This window comes from Larimichthys crocea, chromosome XVII (genome assembly GCF_000972845.2).
Source record: "Larimichthys crocea isolate SSNF chromosome XVII, L_crocea_2.0, whole genome shotgun sequence".
Classification (NCBI taxonomy): domain Eukaryota; kingdom Metazoa; phylum Chordata; class Actinopteri; family Sciaenidae; genus Larimichthys; species Larimichthys crocea.
In genome coordinates, this window is record NC_040027.1 from 17,690,969 (window position 1) to 17,715,600 (window position 24,632).

Sequence of the window (24,632 nt, forward strand, 5' to 3'; positions counted from 1 at the left end):
AATAGACCCACTGATTATAAAATGACATTGTTACATTCTTAATACAGTACATCAGTGTGTAAGGAGCATTATAGGTGGAACTACTTTATATATAGTTGGATTGTTGAGATTAGTTTGGGCTCCCAACCTCCACGAAATCACTGCAGTCAAAGGTAAACCTGAGAGGCTGTGAGACGAATGGAGATAAATGAAGAAGGACAGATGAAGAAAATGTTCTAAGACACAAATATGTTGGTGAAATATTGGATTTATCTATTTGGGCTTGGAACAGTTTAAAGGTTTAAATAAAGTAATCTGAAAAGTTTAGAGAGGAAGTGCTAATAGATTTGTGAAAGTTTATCTTTTTTGGAAAGATTGAGAAATGCTGGTTTAATTTTTAACACTGAGGTGTATTTTATTATCTTATCATTTGTAGTTTGTGTAAAATCTATCAGAGCATAAAAAATGTAGTTCCAGAGGTACAATATTTCCATTTGAAATGAAGTAAAGTAGAAGGATTAAGCATGTAGGATTAACATAAAATGGACAAAAGTAAGATATGAGTAAGTCAGGTTCATCATAATTACATAATTACAGTACATTACTTTCCACATTTGTGCGTGTGTGTGTGGGGGTATGTGTGTGTGTTTGTGTGTTTGTGTGTGTTGATTCACGTCCCTCTATGATGAAGCAACTTCACCGGATGCTCCTCTGACACTGGGGTTTTTTCAATGGCTGTTTATTTACCTGAGAAAACAGGATGCAACAACTGGCAGCTTCTAACTGTAGGGAGCAACTTTTTCACACTTTGTTCAACATTAACTGCTGAATCTACATCTACAGTGTGTGTCTGTGTGTGTGTGTGTATGGGCATGTGTGTGTGTGTGTGTGTGTGTGTGTGTGTGTGTGTGTGTGTGTTGGACTGTTGCACTGCCTGGTCCCAGATAATCCTCGTCTCTGCAACGGCCGTATTTTACACATGACTGGATCTTATTCCTGAACTTGATCACACACACACACACACACACACACACACACACACACACACACACACACACACACACATTCATCCATGTTCATGCTCTTCATAACTGTTACACATTTATTATGGTTTGATCTTTGCCCTGCTGTCACACATGGCACCAAAGCCGTACTGCTCAACGGAGAGCTGAATCAGTAACTTTACGAAGCCATCCGCACGTCTAAACATCTGAACTTGTTAATCACTTTTTTTTATTTTTTATTATTGGACTGCCTAAACTACTTATTATTTGAAAATGATTTATTATCTGGGTCTGAAATGGGAATAGGGATAAATTATGGCAAAGACAGAGCAATGGAAATGATTCAAAACAATAAGAATAAGATCTGAAATCTGATTTAATGAGTGCAGTTTGGGATTCAGCAGGACATAAATGAGGTCAAGAGTCCATCCATCATGGAAAATATCTGCTATTGTTAGTAATTCTTAGAACCTCTTCCATAACATCCTCCTCTCTCTCAGCTTTCCTGCCCTTCTTTCCTTCTCTTCACATTCTTCCACAATCAGTTTAGTCAGTGGGTAGTTTTTTTCTTTTTAAATGAGGGGGGAGGCTGGGCCATCAAGTGATAACTCCTCCCCTTTCTGGCCGGCATGAATGTAGGGGGCGAGAGAGAGAGAGAGAGAGAAGGAGGGAGAAAGGAAAGGAGGGAGAGAGACAATAGACTTTAATCACTCATGTGGTTGAGAGCTGTTGGTGAGCCAAGTTACACACGAGCAGAGAGAGGGAAAAAACAGAAGAGGGGAAGAGAGAAACTGAATTTGTGGGGGGAGAAGTCAGAGAAACAGGAAGGGAGACGACTTGAGAGCATCATTACATCTCTGAGCTGAGAATCAGTCTACAACCAGACAGGAGACAGAAGACTAAAACATCTGGCAAACAAGATCTAAAGGAGTCCATCCTTCATCTTGATCATCAACACTTGAGACTTCTCCATCCACACTGCGGTCCAGGCTGGAGTATGCCCTGCCATCCCTGTCACCCCTGCCGCTGATCCAGGCAGTCAGCATGATCTCCCACTACCCTCTGGCAACCCTGCTGCCCTGGCCTGCGAGTCCCCATAACCACTGTCCAGACCTGGATTGCAGCTTACTGCTGGAGGGGGAAGGAGGTGTCGCTCTGCAGAGGTACCAGCCTCGCTACCCTGAGAGCAGCCCCCGCCACTGGGTCAGTACATGGCAGAATAATTGTGTCTGTTCCCCTCCTGCTGTTTGCTGAAATATGTTTTTATTTCTGAGAAGCACAGGTAGTTCGAGCTTTGTTTAAACAATCTGGCAGATGTTGGCCTCCACGTGAATGACCTTCCTGTGCTTTCTGTTGTCTGGACTGTGTGTGAAGTGTTGTTTGGTGTCAAGGGTTCAGTGATTTCGATTCAAGGATGGGAAGTGAAGTTGGAAATGTTTGGAGAAGTGAAATGGAAAACAATTCAGTGAGAAAATAAGCCTGGAATTATAAACAGTTAAAGATGTGCGGCGAGGAGCAGATTGTGTCTCCTCCAAGGTCTGTTTGTTGGACGCCTGTGGTGATGTAAGAAACAGGGTAGTGTGATAGGAAAGGAAAAATATGTGTGTTGACACCCGCTATTATGAGAGACATTAAAGTATTTGACTACAGCTGAAGAGTAAAGCTGTTCTGGACACAGCTGTTGTGGTGGTCACATGAACAGCTAACTGATAGTGGCACATCCTGCACTCAGTGGTCTACACTTCCTACATAAACCGCCAGCGCAGTACGTAAATCAAAAACATCCTCAACTTATCCGTTTGCTCAATCCCTGATTGATTTGTCGTTTCTCTATTCTTTCTCTGATGAATTTCAGTTCCTCAGTGTGACTTTGACTCAAGGAGATTTTATGCAACACGGCGATAACTCATAGTGCAATAATGCAAAGTAGACAGTAACCTTTGGTAGCACAGACAGGACAACAGCTGACCTCTTGTGAAAAGCAGTAATCCACATTAACTGTAACTACCGCTTATTGGTCACTGTATGTGTGTGTGTGTGAGCACAGCCTTGGTGACTGGTCAGAGTTCACAGAAAAGGCATTAGTCACTTTACTTCAGAAAAACATAGGTCACGCTGGAAGCTTACCAGAAGAGTGTGCACCCCACTGCGATGGCCATGACAAGGGGGCGATTCTCTATCACTATCTAAAATAAAGAGAAAAACATTTATAAATAAAGAAAATCAAATGCCAAAAGCAGAACATGACAAAAATGTTACATTTGTTAGCATACATTTGTCTTTGTTTCTATTTGATTCGTCCGTGACGTCACAGGTTCCTCATAACAGCACGATTACCAGAAAACAACCTGCAGCGAGAGCTTATTCCAGCTTAGTTGTGGCTGATTGTTTGCATGTGCGCACTTGCGGTATTGAGGCTAAAGCGAGATTGAGGCTTGATCGAGCTGAGATTTAATGAGTAGAGACTGAGATCAGAAAAACCAACCTGCTGAAGTGCCCTTGAGCAAGACGCTGAGCAACATAAGTACTGAAGAATTCCCATAAGGGATTGATTCAGCAGTGGACGAAGTGTTCAGAGACTTTACTTACGAAAAAAAAAAAAGTCCTGTATTAAAGATAGTAAATGAGTAAAAGTATGGAAGTATAATCAGGAAAGTTTACTTCCAAGTATTAAAGGTCCAGTGTGCAAAAATTTGTGGCATTTAGCCTCAACCCAGTCATTTCACCCTCTCCTTCAAAGCATGAAGGAGCAATACACAAAAATCACAACAGCCCCCCACCCCCTCGAACCAGTGTTGAGTTTGTCTGTTCAGGTATGAAGAGGCTAATTTCAAGGTGACAAAAACATAATGATTGTCATTTTTAGGTGATAATATACACTAATAAAAACACAGTCATGCATAATGTATTCCATTTCTGCCATATTATGTAAATAGAGACCCTGAAATTTGACACAAAAACTTAAAAGTAAAACTACTCGATATAGAAAAATATTGCCTGTACTGACTGTTTTAAGCTATTTTGCAACTAATGATAATTTTTGCTATGGATTCGTTGGTTCAGTACCCCAAAACCGCATTATAATTACCAAATTAACCTAATTTACAGTAATAGTTCATATATGTACATTTCTGTCAGATGCCTGTGACAGTGTGATGCTTGTATGTATGTTTTGTTTTGCGAGATCATCATCATCATCACATCCTGGCTGACGTGTCTTCCCACCTCACAGCACTGTTTCCACCAATTGTTTCAAGGGGTATGAAGATGAAGGTTAGCTTGCAGACGCTGACTCTCTGTAGCTCCAGTGAGGCTCAGCTTACATGCATCCTTCTATGTCAGAAACTCGAACCGTGTGACTGTTTTTATGGTATCAAGTAGTGACTGACATCACAGCTGGGTTAAAGGGCGATACGGGGGATTATACAGATCAAATATAAATTCGATAAAGTAATGTAAGAGTAAACGAAACCATCAATGTGATAATCTTGGAAGTTTTCAACTACTTCGGCTCCTGCTGAGCTGATTCATTGTTGATAAAAAGCCATAATTTCACAACCTCAACGTTATTTTGTCCATCAGCCAGCACACACTAGCTTGAAGGACGAGTTTATTGCTCGCAGCGCTCTCACTCACCTGTCAGTTAAACTTTCCCTTACTTACAAAAAGTTATGAAACCATGCCAGTCATAAAGGCAGTGATTGGACTGATTACCTCTCTGTAATCACCCTGCTGTGTGGTTACAGATGGCTGTCAGGTCCACAGTTCAGATCAGAGATGAGGGACAAGCGCTGAGGTGTCAGTCATTATCAGCAGTCCACAATGACACACACACACACAGAACCGTTCACCAAAGTGGAGATTGACAGGAAGATCAAAATGGTAAAAAAAATGGTGCCAGATGTGTCACAAGAAGGAATAACAAAAGAACTTGACCGGGTTTGAACTCAGTTGCACAGAAGTGAGAGTGCTTACAAGTACCCACATCTCAGTGGGTTATCGCAGTACATTTTACGCTATAACTGCATTTGAGACGTCTGCCGTGTTCTTTTACACTCCTCTCTCTCTGCTAATGATAGGGCAATTAAATTAAGCAGCAGGCTGATCAATAAAAGACTACAGTAGATGGAATATTAGCTGCTTCCTCACACCCGTTGGGTTATAATAACCAGCGGGGCAGTTCAATAACCTCAGCGGGTCATTTGCTGGAAATGCAGAAGTGATGTTTAACAGAGAAAACAAGGGGCAAAGGAAGAGGGACAATTTCGATGATGCCTTGTTTTCCATTGAAAAAAAGAAGAAAGCTGAGTTAGCACTCCTTCTTCCTCTTTCTTGTCTTTTTCAACAGAAAAGTGCACGTTTTAGGCTGATGCTTCGTGACGTCCAAAGTTTGGATTCTTGCTTGTCTTGTGTTTTGATGACTGCGGTGATTCATTCAACCAGCTAAAACTAGTTCTTTAGCTTTATCCTGTAAATGAATATAAAACTGAGTAGAAATGAAATTCTACAACATATCTCGGCGTATATGGAAGGTAACAGGTTTAACGATTAACCCAGTAAGCACTGACAATAGAAAACACAAGTGGAGGAACAGTAATGCACTTCAATCCCGTAATTTCTATTCTTGCTTTTGTGTCAAATTGCACAATTCACAAACAACCAGACTTCTCTTTTCATCAAAATCCAGGTCTTCGTTATCTTTTCATTCAGTCCGCCACTTTGAGATGGTGTTTACACACTTGGGTGACCCCCAAGCGTGTCAGGTTGTCTGGTTGCCAGCAGCGCAGCAGAGGTTTCATATTGTGATCTTGGGCCTAATTAGGTCACATAATGGGGCTGGTGTGAAAAGTCAATACTGTGAGCATTGTCCCTGTCATCCGAGTATCCATCTCAGTTCAACAACACAACAGGAGCTGCTCGCTCAACTGGGGCAGAAAGTCATCGCGCCATATGGAGATGGGTGTGTGTTTTTTGGGGCAGTGTGTGTGTGTGTGTGTGCGTTTAGTGGTGGGTTGGTATTGGTTTTGGGTTGATTTGATTTGGTTTTTATGGTTTGGCAGCTCTGTGACTGTGTGTGTGTGTGTGTGTGTGTGTGGTACGGTGCTCTCAAACAAAAACACACATACACACTAAATTCTCTTCTCCTTTTCCCGTTCAGCCAGAGCTCGCAGTATTAGCCAGGACGCATGACTAGGATCAAGCTGACATTGTGTGATGTGTGTGTGTGAAAGAAAGTGTGTGTTTGTGGCTGCTGGTTGTCCATGTGACATTTGATAATATGAGCAGTCAGCACTTAAACATTATGTATGTCAGCAGATTACTAACTATAATAACTCTACTGAGGTCGAACACAAAGAAATACACTAACTTTAGAACAGGAAATACATCCTGCATTTGTTTAAATTAAACAAATCAAATCAAATCAATTTTATTTGTATAGCCCAAAGTCACAAAGTACATTTGCCTCAGAGGGCTTTACAATCTGTACAGCAGGATATATTTTGATATATATTACAACTGGCAGAGTGGCAGAGGAAAGAGCTTATATTTTGGTCGGTGTTATGGCAACAGTTGTTTTTGCGCTCCAATACAGCCACTGCCTCTTTTTTTGCAGCAGCAGCTTCGATGTGTGTTGTTGTGTCGTGGGTCACTTACGCAGTTTCATTTCCTACAACGCACATGCCTCACACTTCAGTATAACATGAATAACACCGCAGATGGCAGCGTGACACTCCTCAGATTTAGAATAAGTGACAGGAATGAAGTGGCGGGAACTTAAATGCATATGCAAATATATGAAGTAAAAATAAAGTGAGATTTTGCACATTCTGATGTCATGGATTTTTTTTTTTGGCCTGCTGTGTAGTTTTACTGGTGTGATTCCCAGTGTTGCACAGCAGCAGTTGTCACCAGCGTGCTACTGGTTTCATTGATGCTGAGTGTTGTTTTTGTTGCATATGTGACAACTTTAGGTTAGCGTGTATCTGTTGGGCAACAGATGGTCCATCTCTCATTAGCAAGGGGTCAGACAGACAACCGAGCCAGTCCAGACTGATTCATTCAAAGCTTAGCAGGGATTAGATCTAGGGGGGGTCAGGGATGGGGCCCTATGAAGGGTGGAGTTGTTTGTGTGTGTGCACTGGGACTCTAATTTATCGTAACTCTTCTAAAAGCAGAGGCACCTGAAAGTACCTTAACTCAGCCATTGTACCTCCAGAGGGGATTACCCATGCTTTAGTGCAATGGTCCAACTGATCTGACCCCATAGGAGGCTGTTATAAGAGGAAATAAGTCTGTTACAACAATTCATATAGTGTAAACATCTCTGTGCGTAAACAGGATTTGTTGGTCTTGGTGTTAATAAAACTTTGAGCACCTTTTCCTTTAAGTATGTCTTGGTTTGCAGGGTCAGCTGTGTTTAATGTTGGAGTGTGGGGGAGGAGGAGGGGTCTCGGTCTGCAGCCCTGGACTTTACTGGAAACTAATGATGTCACCCAGAGAGAGAAAGAGAGAGAGAGAGCGAGAGACAGAGGGAGAGCTCAACAACAGCCAGGACAATAGATCTGAGGGAGCAGAGACATGACATAAGAGAGGAGTGAGAGAAAGAAGGAGAGCGGCAGACAGAGCTTTAATGTGGCCGTTTGAACAAAGGGTTCAGTTGACTGAAGAAGACGCAGAAACGGAGAGAAAGCGAACGCAGCTGTGTGTGTTATGAGAAGAAGAACCTGGCATGTCCTTTATCTATCTGTGTTTTCATTCTTATTGCATCCACAGACACTCATCTGCTGCCTCATTAAAGAACTATCAGATAAACACGACTGATTTACTGCTTAAACGACCTGTTAAAACTACTTTAATTGTCTCATTCTTCGGTTTTATTGAGTTATCCTGACCCTGCGACGTAAATGCAACCTCTTCACTTCAATGCACTGGCCTGATCTGGCTAAAAAACCTCTGCTGACTCTGGATAAACACGGCGGTTTATGAACTCTGCCCTCTGCTGGGCAGTATGCTTCGGAAACACAAACCCACCAACCACACACAAACACAGGGCGAAACACACACTGTGTGCTTATTCATACATAATACAGGAAGTATGAAAGTATTGACACATTCGGTCCAGATATGGTAGCAGGAAAGATCTTCTCCGTTTTATTTTTTTTTGTTGTTTTTTGTTTTTTACGCAATGACTTTCCACTGGAGAGTTTGGCTCCAGCCACAGCCGATACTCCTCTCGCTGGGTGAAATGATGAGTCTCATCTCCTTTGTTTACTTGTCTCCGGCAATAAAATAAAAACCAGAGTGTTTCTTTCCGGTCTGAAATATAAAATTTCTGAAAACTAGTACAAGACGGTCTTATTGCATCACGCTTGTCTTTCAGCCAGTATGGATCTTCTCAGTTTCAGGCTGTGCTGTGAACTCTCCCCCGCTGTCTGTCTCTGTCTCACCCTCTCACGCCCGCAGTAGAGATAATGTCCTTTCAAGTTTATCTCAACAGAGTCCTACACTTTCTCTGATACACGACCTTCTTATCTTGGATGGAAACACTGAGACCCCTACTCCCATTAATGTCCTGTTGTGTGTCTGTGCTTTGATTGTTCTGTTTTGTCAGCATTGTGATGCCCAAGCGTTTGTCGGCCTCTCCTCCTCTTATTTATTGGTCTGATTTTATGGCTATGCTACAGGCCAGAGAGGCTCCCCAGCCAGTCAGGTATGAGGACAGCAGGCTCGCTGGAGTCAGGAGGCTGGAGGCAGGAAGTGGGAGATTTCCTGGAATGTGCGTTTTTCCCCACAGTGGAGCAATAACAGTGCAGAGCAGCGCTCCTCCTGTTTTTGTCCCCTTTCTGTCTGTACCGTGGCTCCCTGTTCTGACTTAGTGGAACAGGGAGAAGACGAGCATACTTGGGAAGTTTAATAAAGGCAGGAACCCATTATAACAAAACTGCTCTGCCCTCGTCAAGGGCTTTCCTAAGTATAATTACGTCATTAGTCCTCCAAAGAAAGGAAAACTTGAGCATGTGCAGGAATGACATGAGCAGTGTTTACATGAAGACACCATTCACCTCCACTCCATTACTTTTACTAACATAATGTACAACTACAACTACTGTGCTATAGTTAACCTGCTAGTTCTTTTACAGGTTATACAGATACAAGAACTCATTTATGTGAGAAACACTATTAACAATTCACGTCATATTATTTAATGATCAGCGATCATAGACTTGACGAGACCAGCAGCTTGACTTGCAATCAGCAACTTCACGGCGGTGATAAGGCTCCGGGAAGTCAGTGCTTTCAGTCAGTCCTGGACATAACCCCGTAAAAAAAACAAAGAACACTAAATAAATAAGACATAACGTGTTAATCAATTGGCTTCAGAGGAGCTGTTCACAGGGTTTTGTTATGTTTGGACAGAGCCGGGCTGACTGTTTCCAATCTTTATGATTAAAACGAAATCATCTGCTAGCTCTTGCTTCATATTTTGAGTACAGACATGAAAGTGCTATCAGTCTTCTCATGTAACTCTTGGAAAGAATGTACTGAACCCCTAAAGGACTTGGGTTTAGATCAACATACCTAAAAACTGCTCTGACATTTACTAAAATTCAGCCTCCTCCCTATTTCTTAAACTATAGGACATCTCTAAATCACTTGGGTCTTCTCTGATGTGTCCCATTAGAATACTTTAATGGACCCTTTAGTGGAAATATCACATTTTCACCTCTATGTTAAAGACGTGCGTAGTCATCTGCTCCTCCATCAGACGTAGCAGCAGCTGTCACATTTGTCAAACGTCTTGTTTGCACTGAGATATGACATCACTCCCACTGTGAGACCCACACTCCAGTCCCCTCGGGGCTGAGCTGGAGGTCATTCGGGGTCACAACCTTCCCACTGCCCCTCTGGGCTTCCCAGAGCTCCAGAGACCCAAGTGGACAGCGGGGCAGCTTCGCCTGGGAACTGGAGCTTGGCCAGATATACAGCCTGATGAACAGTCAGCCAGAAGAAACACTGATAAAACATATATGACTACCGCACACGGAGGAGCACGCACACTGGGCTTCCCTGGCCTTCTGGTGCCCTCTGAGCAAAGCTGGGACGGAGCCAAAAGTGAGGACCTTATGCGTGGGGGTGCATCTGTGAGTGTGCACCTTGTGGTGTGTGACGTTGAGTGTGACGTTGGGGTTAAGTGTTGGTGTTATGGGAGCCAGAGGAGTGAGGGGGACATATCACGTGCACACACAATATTGAAAAGGGCAGATCACAACAGGTCTAGCCATCTCTCCCACTGAGACATATAACAATAAGGATCATAGCGTTTCTACTGTCTGCTGACTCTGAATCAGTAGTTAAGTTGTTTCATCAGGGGACTAAATGGACTAACAAGTGTATGAACCACTGCTTGCTCATGTTTGATATATTTACGACAGAAAAAAAAGACAAAAAGACCCCACACAAAGTCGACACTTGATTCATATCTTCCCGTTTATTCACACAAGTGGGCTGTTTGAGTACGTGTGCAGGCACATTCACAGTGGAACAGTGTTGCCCCTTCTCACACTCAGCCTATTCTCCTCTCCTGTCACTGACAATGCACAGTACTGGTGACGGCATCTACAGCCTTCCTTGTATTGTCCCACGCAGGGGCCGTAAGGCTGCAGCTGCTTCACACACAAGAAAAGCCTAGGGCCCACAGTACCTCACGTCATCCGCTCATATAAAATCTGTATGTTAATGTTTACTCTGACATTAAATTAATAAGCTTCCATCCACTACGAACCTGAGATGAATCTCGAAATATCCCAAAAAAGGTTACACGCTTGACTGAGGTGGAAAATTTGGTATATCGTCAAAACAAATTGTAACCAACAGCAACCTCCATGGTGGGAAACAGTGTCATTCAGTCCACCTCAGGTCCACTGAGATCCACGTCTTTTCTTTTATTTTGAGCTTTAAAACAGCTTTTCAGAAACCTATGGATGACGTCATACGGCATACGCTGTCCATTCTTTATACTGTCAATGACTGTAAAATATTGCAATGGACTTAAACATTTACTGAAGAGACAAAACTATTAGATTTGTGTGGAGCAATAAGGAGACTGCAACAAATGAATGCATGAAACAAACAGAAATACCATATTTTTAAAATAGTTTTCTACATTGTTTTTTACTGTTTCGAGTTTGACCGTCTTCTTTTGTAATGATTCAATGAAGAATTACCTAAACTTATCTTGACCTTTAATAATCACATAATGATAGAGGACGGAAATCTACATTTTAATCTTTTTTTTTTAAATTTGCTTAAATTTGGAATAAAAACCTAACTAATAGCAAATAATAAAGCATGTAAATAAAACAACAGCTCCTACACAAATGGAATATAGAGAAAAGTGCAGTCACCTCAGTCCACCCCTGAACTGTTCAACTATCAAATCAACTTTTTAGTGCTAGTCTGCTGACACACTTAGACTTATGCTTTTATAAACAAAATGTTACTGTGTGTCAGGTTACACTTACCAGACATCTGTCTGTAGCCAGCTCCTTAACTCTGTCTGTCAGAGGCTGGGAGAAGTTTATAGCTACCAGGCGAGTTGCATTGTGGTTAATGTAGGTTTTAAGAAAGATTGATAAAAAAAAGAGCGCAGTACTCTTTTGAATAATAATATTAAGATTCAGTCATCGGAGTTAAGCCAGATAAAATCGTTTTTTTATAGTTTAATCCCTTTTATATATTTCACTTAACAAGATAATACTGCGCTCCTGACCCTACACTTTTATGTTTTTTCTCATTATAATGAGCTAAAAAAGTAATTTGAAAACAAAAACAAAAGCACAAATAAAGAATACAAACAAAAACTGAGAAGTTAAAAGTTTTAAAAATATTTTTGTTTTAAAGATAATCAGAAAACAACAATGAAGTAAAACTGTAAAATTATAATAATATATGTTATACTGAAAACCAAAAGACAACCCAGCAATCGAATGATTTTAAAAAATCAGTTATGAGTTTGAATTTCACAGGGAGGAGATTGACAGTTCTTGCGTATTTGGTGTATTGCGCAAACAGAAATCACAAGCCTGCGTCGGTCCGAGCACGCACATTGTTGTCAGTGTGATGAAAGTCGGACATAAAGAGGAGGAGGAGGAGTTTAAGCGGCACTGTTGTGAGTGCAAGTGTAGGAGGAGTTTGGTCATTCAGTAGAAGAAGGGAGAGCCTACTGACAGACAGAGGAGGATTTGGAGTTTGAAGTGGAGCGGACGTGTTTGGTGAAGGAGAAGATTTTTTATTTTTATTTTAGCGAGAGATCTGTCTTTTGTTTTTTAAATAAGGAACACATCTTCTTCTTTCCTTGGCGGATTATTCCCGAGCTCTGATGCTGTCCCCGGATCATGAAAGAAACGCTCAACATGAAATTCGCCTGGAAAACTAAAATGGTAAAAACAACCTAAACAAAACAAAACAAAACAAAAAAAAGGTTTCCATCCTGTGCTCTGTTGTTGGGTTTGTGGTTTTGAAGAGAGAGGAGGAGAGGGAGGGGAGCTGAAAGGGGAAAGGGGGGAGAAAAAGGAGGAGGAGGAGGAGGAGGAGGGGGGTGTTTGTAGGCTTGGGAAAGTAGCGGATAAAAGGGGGGGAAGGAGGGGAGAGGTGGGGGCATTGGGGGAACATTGAGTTTTAATTGTTTTACTGGGACTTTAAATCCAGTTTAACCCACATTGTTGGTGCGTAAAGATGTCGCGCAAAGTTTGGAAACGTGGTTTCAAAGGGGGGGGGGGGGGGGTGAAGAAAAAAAAAATCCCCTGTCGACTCCGCCAGAATATGAGCTCGATCCGCTAGCTTTTCCCCTCCCTGATGGTGGATATGAAAACTTTTGTCTGGGGCCCCGCTGTGAAACAGAGAGGGAACAATTGGCGAGGCCCCTGCCTCTCCACGGGTCCCAGCTGCGTCCAGGCGAGGAAAACACAAAAGCCAACAGATCAGCGCCAAAGATTTAACACAACTGTTGTTGTTGTTGTTATCTTGGGAGTATTGTTTCACACACAGCTGATTAACCGATAGGCAGATTAGCACTATTTGAGCAGAGATAGTATACTACTATTTTCCTCTTTGCTCTCTCCTTAGTGTCCTCCCTGTGCACTTTTTCAGCATCTTCTTTGGAAGTAAACAACTCATCTCCTGTTTACACCGCACTCAGGCTCATATCAAGCACCGTTCTCTCTGTAAACCCACCCTGTCTGCTGTGTAATGTCTCCTATCCTCTATCTGCTGATTAGAAATAACACCGTGACACTGTTTTCGTGTCCATTCTCATGCAAGCGCATGGAACTTTGTCTCACAATGAGCTCTAAACTTGGTGCACAAAGCGGGCAGAGCTTTTTCCTTTGAAACCCTGCTCTGAAAAACATCTCCAGCCATCTCTGTGGCTGACAAAAAGCAGGCTGTGTATGCAGACTGTGAATTCAGCAGCCCGGGCTGGCCAGCACAGAGACCTCCCGCTATTGTTTTGGGAGTGTGTGGACTGCATGACTCATGCACTGATGTATTTATCTGTCCCTGTGCCAGCCATCCAGCCGGCAGCCAGCAGCGAAGAGAGAGAGAGACAGAGACAAACATGCACTTACTAGGTTGACCATAAGACAAGATGCTGCACAGGGTAGGAGATGGGGCATGTTCATCTTGGGACGTGTGTGCTGGTTTGATTTGTCAGAAGCTGTTAAATTCCCTTTTTAACTTGTCCGCTTTCTCTTTGTGTTCTTTGGTTTGGGCTTTCTTTTCATCTGGGTATCACATGTTTCTGTTCAAACCCAAACACGGCCCAATGATGGCTGAGTGCCATCAGCCTACCAGGACCATCCATTGAGCCTGTTAACGGTGATTTTGACCCTTGACCTCGTCTCTGGCAGTCCTTCTGTTTGGGGAATAGCATGGACTTTGCCATTGAGCTGTGTAAATGAAAGTGGGGACAAGTGAGAGTGATCTTGGCTACGACGGCCTCTGCTTGTGTGTGTGTGTGTGAGGACTTGGCCATAATACTGCATGCGTGGTGTTTATATTTGGCCAGTCCTTCTCCTTTGCTGTCTCTGCCTCTGTTTTTGAATCTGTCTCCATGTGTTGATGTCTCAGCATATCCCGGGCTGTGTTTGTGCATACTATCTGAGCAGAAGTTTTATATTTTGATTCACTCTGCTCCCTCTGTGTGTGTGTGTGTTTATGCACTTCGCTGTTTGTCATTGATTTACAACCAGAGACAGACACGGTACATACAGGGCAAGATGAGCACGAATCCATTTAGTCTTCTGAGCTGGTTTAAGTGCGGCCGTGTTCTCAAGGCACAGATTCGTAATCAAGCTCTCTTGGCTTGTATAATCAAGCAGACAAAGAGACAAAGATATGTCAACAGAGAGAAGAAGTGATGCAAACGTCTTGTTTTGTTAATATATAGGGGCTTCTTTGAGAGACCTCATCCATTCTGGCTCTTATCTCCAGCTTTTGGAGCCGCTGGAAAGTAGTCCAGCTCTGACTTCAGCTCCAGAGAGACTGGGACATGGTGAAAGAGATGGATAGGGAATAAAAGAGGGAGTAAAGACAGGGAGAGAGTCCTGGCAGGCTGCAGTGGTGGGGGTTGGGGAGTTGGTCATTTTTGATGTTTTACTGCACTTTAGTGCTTCTTTTACTAGTTTGTTTGAGTGCTGTGGTTGTGTTTCTGTTTATGATTCTTCCTTCTGCTTTTTTTTCTCAGTTTCCAAAAAAAAGGTCAATTCCTATTTTGTTAAACGATTGATATGACACTCTCTCGCTCTGCAGCCTGCAGCTATTTACAGGAAATAGTTTTCTATCTCTTTTATTATTCTTTTCTCAACTTTTCTAACATTCTCCCTCTTTACTTTCTCCTTTCAGAGCTCGGTGCAGGACTGGGGGGAGGAAGTCGAGGAAGGAGCCATCTACAATGTGACACTGAAGCGGGTTCAGATTCAGCAGGCGGCCAACAAGGGAGCAAGATGGCTCGGGGTGAGTGTGCCCATCTCATGTCTCCCAGTGTGATGAAGCTGACAAAGCTTTTCCAGAAAAGAGACAAGGAGTCAAACGCTCCAAACGCTCAGGCAAACAGATCACACATATGAAAACCTGATGCTTTTTCCACTCTCTGAACCTGTTGCGGTGCAAAATGTGAAGTGCTGGTTTTTACCCAAAGTGGAAAAGTCTCTCCCTCTGGAATCTATCATGTGTAAATGGTTTATAAAAGCAATCCAGTTAGTTGTGTGCAGACTGTTGAGTTCAAAAACCAAAAAAAACTAAACCCAAAAAACTCTATTGTTTAAAACAGACCTTGTCTGTCACATGTGGGCCGTCTTTCAGCATTGTGCTCTAGCAGGGCTGTTGTTTTAACATTTGGAGCTCCCAGTAAATCTCCCAGTTTAGATAACACCTTGTTGCCTGCTGAAAATCAACAGTTTCACCAGACCTGGACTGTTTAGCTAAAGCATGTGATTTCCTGACTTTCCCGGCTGCCAACAGAACGGCTCCCTCCCCTGTACAGCAGTGTTTTATAAAATGCTGCTATGACAAAAAAAAAAAGAAGGGTATTAAAGGCTTTTCCTTGAGTTGTGCATTTTTTCAGCGCATATGAGGCATTGCTGCTTCCTCCACTGGTGCTGTTTATACCAACATAATAAGATGTTATACAGTATATTATTATACTGCACAGAAGAGCCAATTAGGGGCATTATCCTTAGTTATCCGTAGTTTTTCTAGTGTTTTTTTTCTAGTGTAACAAGTCCGATATATCAGGCTTTTCTTTTGTCTACGAGAAAAAAATCAGGATCTTGTGTTGTTAGTTTGTGTTGTGTCTTTTGCGGATGACATGGGGTGGGGGGGGGATGGGGACTGACACATGAAAGAAGAAATAGATAACAGCTCTGAGGCTTTAAAATAGCATTGATGTATCGACAACGGCGGGAGCTGCCAACTGTATTCGAGCTAATTAAAACAACATGGGTGCTTTACACAGTGCAGTCTATTGAGTAGAGCAGAATAGAGAGTGATTCCTATTGAGACGTCAGTGTATTAACTATGAACAGTCAATTGTTAATGGGTAACAGCAATTACAGTCAGTGATTGTGGGGGCCTGCACTGGTGGATTGTTTGCAGGCTGTGTGGTAGTTGTTTGCAGACCCAGTGTCTTTCTAATTCTTTGTGAATTATAGAAGCCTGTGTGTGTGTGTGTGTGTGTGTGTGTGTGTGTGTGTGTGTGTGTGTGTGACTATGCAGTCACCTCACAGAGATAAATAATGGTATTACTTGGTGTACAGAGTTGTTATCGGAGAGGGAGAGGTGGGAGAACTTTGCTCTGCTGCTGTCCTCCTCTCTGTCTAGAGGGACGGTGGAGGAGGGGCCTGCTGTGATTAAAAGCAGATTGGAGCGTTTCCTGTTGTAGCGTGCTTAACTTCACCAAGGTCTCTTTCTCTGCACGTCTGTGCCACCTCTTCTTCTATTTCCCCATAGACACACAATACTCGGACACATCTGGAGAAATTAAATATAGGTCACGATTGTCTTTGCTGTTTCCTCCCATCATCTTTTCTGCCTTTTGATGATTTGTTTAAGTGTTGCAATAGATAAAGACAATAACACGACACAAGACGGCATCCGCTAAATTAATGAAGGTAACAAATCAAACAGATCAAAACAAATCTGGGCACATTTGACTAAGTTAACCAATAAAATGAAGAGTAAAAAAGGCAGCAGACAAAAAGAGAGGCACACAATCTAAATACTATACAACAGAAATGAAGTAATGTTACTGTTATTGACTGTGTGAGATGACACATTAAAAGCACTAATCTGTGATGAAATGCATCCAAAGCCAAACAAAGCAAAGAAAAGCTTCAGAAGTACCTGCCAAGTCACTGAAATGTATAATAGCACTCGGCCCTCGGCTCACGTCACACTCGTTTAACAATGCACAAATTTGTGTGTGTGTGTTTAGGCGGAGGGGGATCGTCTACCTCCCGGCCACACGGTGAGGCAGCTGGAGACCTGCAAAATCCGAAGTATCCGCGCTGGAACACTGGAGCGTCTGGTGGAGACGTTATTGACAGCGTTTGGAGACAACGACCTCACCTACACCTCCATCTTCTTGTCCACCTACAGAGCCTTTGCCAGCACGCAGACTGTACTACAGCTACTGCTGAACAGGTAGGGCTTGATTTTCTGGTGTTGCATAAACCCCCCGAAAGAATGCAACGACCACATGTTTGAGTGATTTCTCTTTATTTCATTTTGCAGCTACGGAAGTGTGGAAGAAAATGAGCCAGACACCGGAAGATGCCGAAGCTCTGAAAACACCGGAGCCATCAGAAAGTGAGATACCTTCTTAAATGTTCATCAATATCAGTTCCATATTGATAACTTTCAATAAATAACTTATTGTTTTATTTCCTTGCTCTCTCCACAGTGCCTTAGCCTCTATCCTGCGTGCCTGGCTGGACCAGTGTCCGGAAGACTTCCAGGAGCCTCCTGATTACCCATGTCTCCACAGGCTGATGGACTACCTCCGCAGGGCCCTTCCGGGCTCAGAGGCTCTTAGACGGGCAGAGGGTCTGCTGGAGCAGCTGCAGAGTCAGGCCAACATGGATGACACTGATGGTAATGAACTTTATTTCATATAGTTCTTTGCAGTATTGTTTGTTTTTTTTGTGTGATAAATTTAAATAATATGTGTTTGCATACTTTTAGCTGGTTTCCACGGCAACAGTTCTTTCTGTCTGGGGGAAGAGGAGGAAGTCGAGATCGAGGTCCAGGAGGACTTCCTGTCGTTTGACGCCGACCTGGTGGCTGAGCAGCTGACCTACATGGATGCGGTAAGTGGCGGGAAATGAGGTGGAAACGGTGCCGGTTTGGCAGTGCGAGTCGTGTGGGAGGGAAAAGGTCACGCAGGTTACATCCCTGCAATGTTTCCTCGGTGTCGTCATACTAACATGAGCCTGTTCTTCTGTTCTAGCTGCTGTTTAAAAAGGTTGTACCCCACCACTGCCTGGGCTCCATCTGGTCCCAGAGGGATAAGAAGCACAACAAGCACAGCGCCCCAACCATTCGGGCCACTATTACCCAGTTTAACGCTGTGGCGGCTTGCGTGGTCAGCACAGTGTTGAAGCACAAACAGATCAGACCACATGTCCGAGCGCGGGTCATCCAGCGCTGGATAGACATCGCTCAGGTTGGCAGAAACACACAGATTCATCTATAGACATACCACAAAAATGGGGCCAGTTTATGACTGTCTTTCTCTTAATTGTCTCCCAACAGGAGTGTCGAATACGCAAAAACTTCTCATCTCTGCGAGCTATCGTATCCGCGCTGCAGTCCAACCCGCTGTACAGACTGAAAAGAGCATGGGCCTGTGTGCACAAGTAAGCCCTCAATCTCTCAGCTATGCAGATAAACTCAGCGAGTGTCGATTGGCAGAATTCAACAGGGCCTCGGAGATGTTTATTTTGCGTGTGTATTTTAGCTGATACGTCCATTACCATTAACCAACATGAACTCTGCGCTCTCCACAGAGACAGCATGCAGACATTCGAGGAGCTGTCTGACATTTTCTCCGATCATAACAACTACCTGACCAGCAGAGAGCTTCTCATGAGGGTGAGTCCTAGGAAAATCCTGGAAAACATGCCATGTCATTCACTGGTTGGAATCTCAAGGACTGACATTTTTTATTCTTGTTTTTTTTGTTTGCTCTACAGGAAGGCACTTCAAAGTTTGCCAGTCTGGAGAGTTGTGCCAAGGAGCACCAGAAACGCACCCACAAGAGACTACAGCTGCAGAGGGAAATGGTGAGAGAAAGACCGGCTAAGCTAAACCTCAGACAAATAGATTTTTTTTTCTTCTTCACAGTGCTCTATAATTTGAAACAACACATTCCTCCAAAGCAGCGTACTGTAAAGTGAGCTCTAACTTCTCTAGTATGATGAAGCCACATGCTTAGCCTTGTGTACTCAGTGCACTATGTGCTGGACTTTTTTACAAAACCCGCACTGACATCTATAAACCAGGAGGACTACAGTGTTAAATTAGTCTCTGGCTTTACTGTGGCATCATTAAAATGTTTATTCAAACTTAATGTGGGTTTCAAATATAACAAAAAGCTGTTTTTTTTTTCTCCACAGGGAGCAATGCAAGGAACGATACCATACTTGGGGACTTTTCTAACGGACCTAACCATGTTGGATACGGCACTGCCTGACTTAGTAGAGGTAAAAAAAAAAGACACCTGCTGAATGTGTGTGTGTGTGTGTGTGTGTGTGTGTGTGTGTTTTGATATTTGAGAGCATGTGTCTGCGAGTTTACACACCTCTGCAGATCTGAGAGCTTGTCTGTGTAACCGCTGTCAGAAACTGGGGCGTAAGTTTCCATGAGTGCGTGAGGAATTTTGTCAGGTCCATTTTTGGAGTGGTCCACCTAATGCTGTTTGTCTAAGCAGCCACTGGTATGTGATGTCCAGGGTCTGACAGCGTTCTCTTTGTGTCCTTCCGCAGGGTGGTCTGATCAACTTTGAGAAGAGACGCAGGGTAAGTGTAGCTTCAAACGACCTCCGACAGACGTCTGACATGATTACGCAGTGACAATTATCACATGATATGCTCGGCTGATTGACAAAACACATCTAACGTCTGTGACTTTCTCTCCGTCCCGTGCAGGAGTTTGAGGTGATAGCCCAGATCAAGCTGCTGCAGTCGGCCTGTAACAGCTACTGTCTGACTCCGGAGGCGACTTTCCTTCGCTGGTTTAAGAGCCAAATTCAACTCAGCGAGGAGGAAAGGTACTGATGCTTTACTTAGAATACCTTCTTTCCTGGTTGCACCGTTATCCATTTAGATAACAAGTGAATTAGTGCATGAGGTCATGGTCTGTTGGACCTATTGTTAAAAACAAACACAATAGAAGCTTCTTCCTGCTGTTCTTCTGTCACGTCTTCACTCCCTACTGATCTATTGTGTCGTACGTCTCTTATACTTTCTCTTTAATTCTCTCTTGGTTCTCTAAACCAGCAGGCACATGATTTGTTCTATTTTTTTATGATGGATGTTTAACGTTTATTATCTCTGTTCTCTATTGCAGCTATGCCTTGTCATGTGAGATCGAAGGTCTTGGTGACAGCAGTCCAACCTCACCCAAACCTCGGAAAAGCATGGTGAAGAGACTCAGCTTGTGAGTACATCCAGACAATAGATGCTAATAATATGGAGGAGGGTTAAATGAAATCAAGTGTATAATGCGTTTCTTTAGCATGTGACATTAGAGACTTGTTATATTCAAGGATTACTGTGACCTATTTATGTCATTATCTAATAACTTGACTTCCTCTTCCTCTCAGGCTGTTTCTTGGAACAGACAGTAATGCAGCCAGTTCTCCGGTCAGAGAGATGCCACGCTCGCCTCCTACTGGCAGCTCAGGGGAGAGCATGGACTCCGTCAGCGTGTCCTCCAGTGACTCCAGCAGCCCGTCAGACAGCGAGGGCCTCACCCCGACACACACCTCCGACTCCCAGCAGAACAAGGTGGCTTATTACACTGACACTCAAGAAAATGTGTTGGGCATATCAAGGGACTGTATGAAAATTACATGCGTGGGTGGAGGCAGGCTGAACTTGAAGTTTTACTTTTTAAAAATGAAGGCATTCTCCGGTGTTACACTCTCTCCTTTAATAAGAGGAAAAAGCAGAACACCCTGCTCAAATAACAAAAAATATTTTTTGAATTAGTGCAATTAACTCTAATTAAGATGTTGTACAGTTAAATACGTTATATGGTAATGGAACAACAACATTTACATAGCCACAAAATTGCATAACACAAGTGAAATTAGCAGTTGCCAAAATAATAGAAAACATAAATTACAAAATTATGCATCCTGTTTACCGAATCGTGTCCAGCCGTTCCTTCTTTTAAGACATTTAACATTTTTCACACGTTTGACTTGACTGTAGTTCTGCTTTCTGTGCACAGTAGAGTAAATTCTGAAGCTGCATGAGTCTGATAACATTTGCACAGAAATGTTCAAACAGCTGACATATTCTCCTGCTAAGCTAATCAGTGATTTTAAAAACAAAGCCCTGACGTGTCAGAACTTGACAAAACGCACATTTAATTAGCACACGAAAACTAACGATGGAAACATTTAAATCTTTTAAAAACAACAAATCTTATTAGAAAGATAAAATGAAGTCACTCTCAGATGAGAAACACGTTCCCGGAGTTTTTCTTCTGCCGCCTAATGATTTTCACGCAGTCCATTAGTGAGAAATGCTGTTATCTGAGGATTTAGTTCCGTTTATCTCGTTTGAGCCTTGCAGATGTCACCTCGTTATAGAACTTCCTCCCTCCCTCGCCTCAAATAGCTGCAAATTAATCATCAGATCATGATTCAGTGAATTTGTGGAATAATAGGATCCAGTTCTGGTTTCATGTATCTGTATTTAACTTGTGTTTAAACGTTTCCGCAGCTATCAGAATCCTCGTCTTGTACTTCACTCCACTCCATGGACACCAGCTCGTCGACAGCCAGTGTCTCCATGACTCCTGCATCTCCCTCACTCCCCGGGCCCCCTTGCACCCACAGACGCTGTGTCTCCCTCACACCTTTGACCCCCACCTCCCCGAGCCAAACCCCAGCATATAACACCCAGGCCCAAGATGCGTGCATCATAAGAGTCAGTCTGGAGCAGGGAAACGGGAATCTCTACAAGAGCATACTGGTAAATAAATAAGAGTGTTTGTGTCCCTGCATGAGTGAAACGTTCTACATTTTGTACATAATATGTGCTAAACCTTGCATTAATTATTTATTCTATTCCCCAAATAGTTAACCAATCAAGACAAGACTCCAGCTGTAGTTTCTAGAGCCATGGCGAAGCACAACCTGGAGGTAGAGCCAGAGGAAGGATACGAGCTGGTACAAGTCATCTCTGAGGACAGAGGTAAGAATCGTGACTGTACTTTTAAGCTGTGCCTCATTAATGTTTTTTTTCCCTCTGGGGTTCTTGTTAAAACTTGTGCTAATGTGCTTTGAATAATATCTTTCACAGACGTATACTCAGATATTTATAGTCAACACTGGAAGCAGAAGCTATTGCTGCAGTTACTACAGAAAAACAGTGTCGAAACACTTTTATGTATTTGCAATTCAGCATTTTAATTATTGCCGTTTTTTTCCCCGCTGATCAGCTGTTTTCCAAACTTAATTAAGCACAACAACTCTTGTATCGCTGACATAAAGTATAATAGCATTTAAAGCAGGAGTTTAAACCGTACTCATAATTTCTGCTTTTCCTCCCTCCTTTCAGAACTGGTGATCCCAGACAACGCCAACGTCTTCTACGCCATGAACACCTCAGCTAATTTTGACTTCCTGCTGCGGGAGCGAGGCTCGTCGGGTCGGACAGTCCAGCTGCGAAGCCGGTGTAGCTCCACGCTTCCTCGTACCCAGCACCGTTCAAGCCTGTCGCTTAGACTCAGCAAGGTCACACTGTGACCCTGGACTGCGGGGACCCAGCTGTTAGCCCTCACACCACTAATTCAGAACAATACCGGGCATGGACTTGGATGTGAAATGATGAAGAGGCTGGATGGATAAATGGATGAGGACCTCTGGTGGGACTGCTAGAGACTCTTTTAGGAGCTCCCCTTTGACTCTTTATCTCACCAGTTGAGTCTCATCCTGAACTATGCCACCCTTTCTTGCCCTTCTCGCCTTCTTTGCCCAGCCTTAATACGGAACACGGATGTGTAGCGTGACTGCTGTGCCAGTAGGACTTGACTTTTGACTGGTGACGCCTGTGACAGAGTGAAACAGCGACCCCAAGTGGCATCCACTCTTTACAGCAACAGGTTTTTGCACATGTTATGGGAGCAGCCAAACTCCTGACCTCCAACAGTATTCTGATATTATAAATGAACTTCTTTTTTTGTCCTGTGATGTCTGTGTAGCTGAATATTTGCTTTTCTGCTAATAGAAGTGTGATGAATGCAGAAAGAGAAGATTGACGGTGGAATGGAAGGAGAAGCGGACCGAGTGTCAAGTCCTGTTGCCTTTTTAATCGATGAATGAATGGACCTCTGACGGCATCCTGAATGATATTGATTCATTAATTGACAGGAGCTGTGACGTCATTATTTCCCCTCGTCAGGCACACTTATCTCCCGTGTCCACCTCGTGCACAGTGTGCACCGCGTGTTCAAGCCCCTCTCATGTTATGAGCTGTGTGACGAATGCAGCGTTACGTGCATTCTGATTGGTTCCATTACTTGGTTTTAACAAGTCCTTGGCGAATATTAAAAAATGGCCTTACCTGCCCTATCTTTAGGGTGTAGAGATGAAATGAAATGTGCTGCTTTCTAATGCAGGAAGACATGCCCTCACATCTTCAGTTTGACAAAGAAAAAGAAGAGAAGAGATAAGAACAGAGAGGAAGGAGGGATGTGACTTCCTGAAATGGAAAACACCATGAGAAGTGTCTCAAACTGATGCATACTTGTACCTCTTTGCCCTTCATTATATGAACTATAGAGTTGCACTTGTCAGTTGGTAGGAGATGCCAATGGGATGTGAATACAGAAGAACGAGAGAAGCCGCTCTGTAAGTGGTTTTCTCCTCTCTTCGCTAAATGAATTACTATTTTTTTGTTTGTAATTGTTGCTTTTTTATATGTTTTTGTAACAAAATTCAGGCCAGAAATGTACGCCAGACTGAAGAGCGATGGAGGACCTTTAAAAGTAAATGTTAACAAATCCATGAGTGTCATAAAAAGAAAAGAAAAGCCGGTGCCAGATTTTTTAATTTTATTTACTGTGACACATTTGGAAATCTTTACTGACGCGACACTTCACTACACACACACACACACACACACACAAAAGGCAAACACCTCTTCGCACGGTAAACACACCAGTCTGTCTCGTGGAAACACTCCTCATTTCTAGCACCAGTTTCTCAGCAACACTTATCACCTGTCACATAAAAGCCACACATTTGCAGATAAACACTCACGGAGTTATTTTGTTGTTGTTGTTTTAGTTATAGTCCACTCTTGCAGGTCTGTTGTGCTGCGATCCAATGTTTGTGCAACCAGTTAATGTCCCTTGCTTAACATTACATCCTCCCCTGGGTGAACTGGTTCACTGTTGGACAGGTGTCAATGGCCCGATCATTTATCTCCACGCAGCACTTCACTTTGAAATGTTCTCATTAAATCACCCTCAGTTCCTGTGTTCTTCACTGCCAAAGACTCTTCCTCTACCTGAATAAATAAATTATTATCATTATTATTACCACGAGTGTCCTGTGTTACTTCTAAACACCCTGAAACCGCAATAAGTTTCACCGAGTTAGTGCAAACTTTCTGTTTTAAAGCACATCTGCCATCTGTCTGACTGCACAAACAGCTGTGCATCACTTTTCGTCCGACTGCTTTGTATAGATGCAGGCAGCTCTGCATCTATTACCCTTGGCGGCGGACAGCATGATGGACAACATGTCTGCTCCTGTTAGGATTGACATTATCAATGAAAAAGGACCAGAGGCTGTTCTGGATAGAGCCCAAGTTATTTTGCTGAGTGGAAGACATTTCTGCTGACTTGAACGCA

General features: G+C 43.0%; 1 protein-coding gene across 2 annotated transcripts; it reads left to right on the forward strand.

The window, feature by feature from the left end:
• The first annotated feature begins 2,027 nt into the window (after positions 1 to 2,027).
• Positions 2,028 to 24,315, forward strand: rgl1 (ral guanine nucleotide dissociation stimulator-like 1). Of its 2 annotated transcripts, none has more exons than XM_010730185.3 (18): positions 2,028 to 2,186; positions 14,886 to 14,996; positions 16,975 to 17,183; positions 17,274 to 17,348; positions 17,443 to 17,633; positions 17,724 to 17,848; positions 17,989 to 18,204; positions 18,294 to 18,397; positions 18,548 to 18,632; positions 18,734 to 18,823; positions 19,157 to 19,243; positions 19,526 to 19,558; positions 19,688 to 19,809; positions 20,109 to 20,198; positions 20,365 to 20,548; positions 21,494 to 21,745; positions 21,853 to 21,967; positions 22,334 to 24,315. In XM_010730185.3, the coding sequence occupies exons 1-18, from the start codon at positions 2,028 to 2,030 to the stop codon at positions 22,519 to 22,521; spliced, it is 2,436 nt and encodes an 811-aa protein (XP_010728487.2). In that variant the 3' UTR covers positions 22,522 to 24,315. The 2 variants fall into 2 exon arrangements, with proteins under 2 accessions (XP_010728487.2, XP_019125796.1); XM_019270251.2 differs by lacking the exon at positions 2,028 to 2,186 and adding an exon at positions 12,151 to 12,424 and having other exon boundaries at positions 22,334 to 22,521.
• Positions 24,316 to 24,632: the final 317 nt, after the last annotated feature.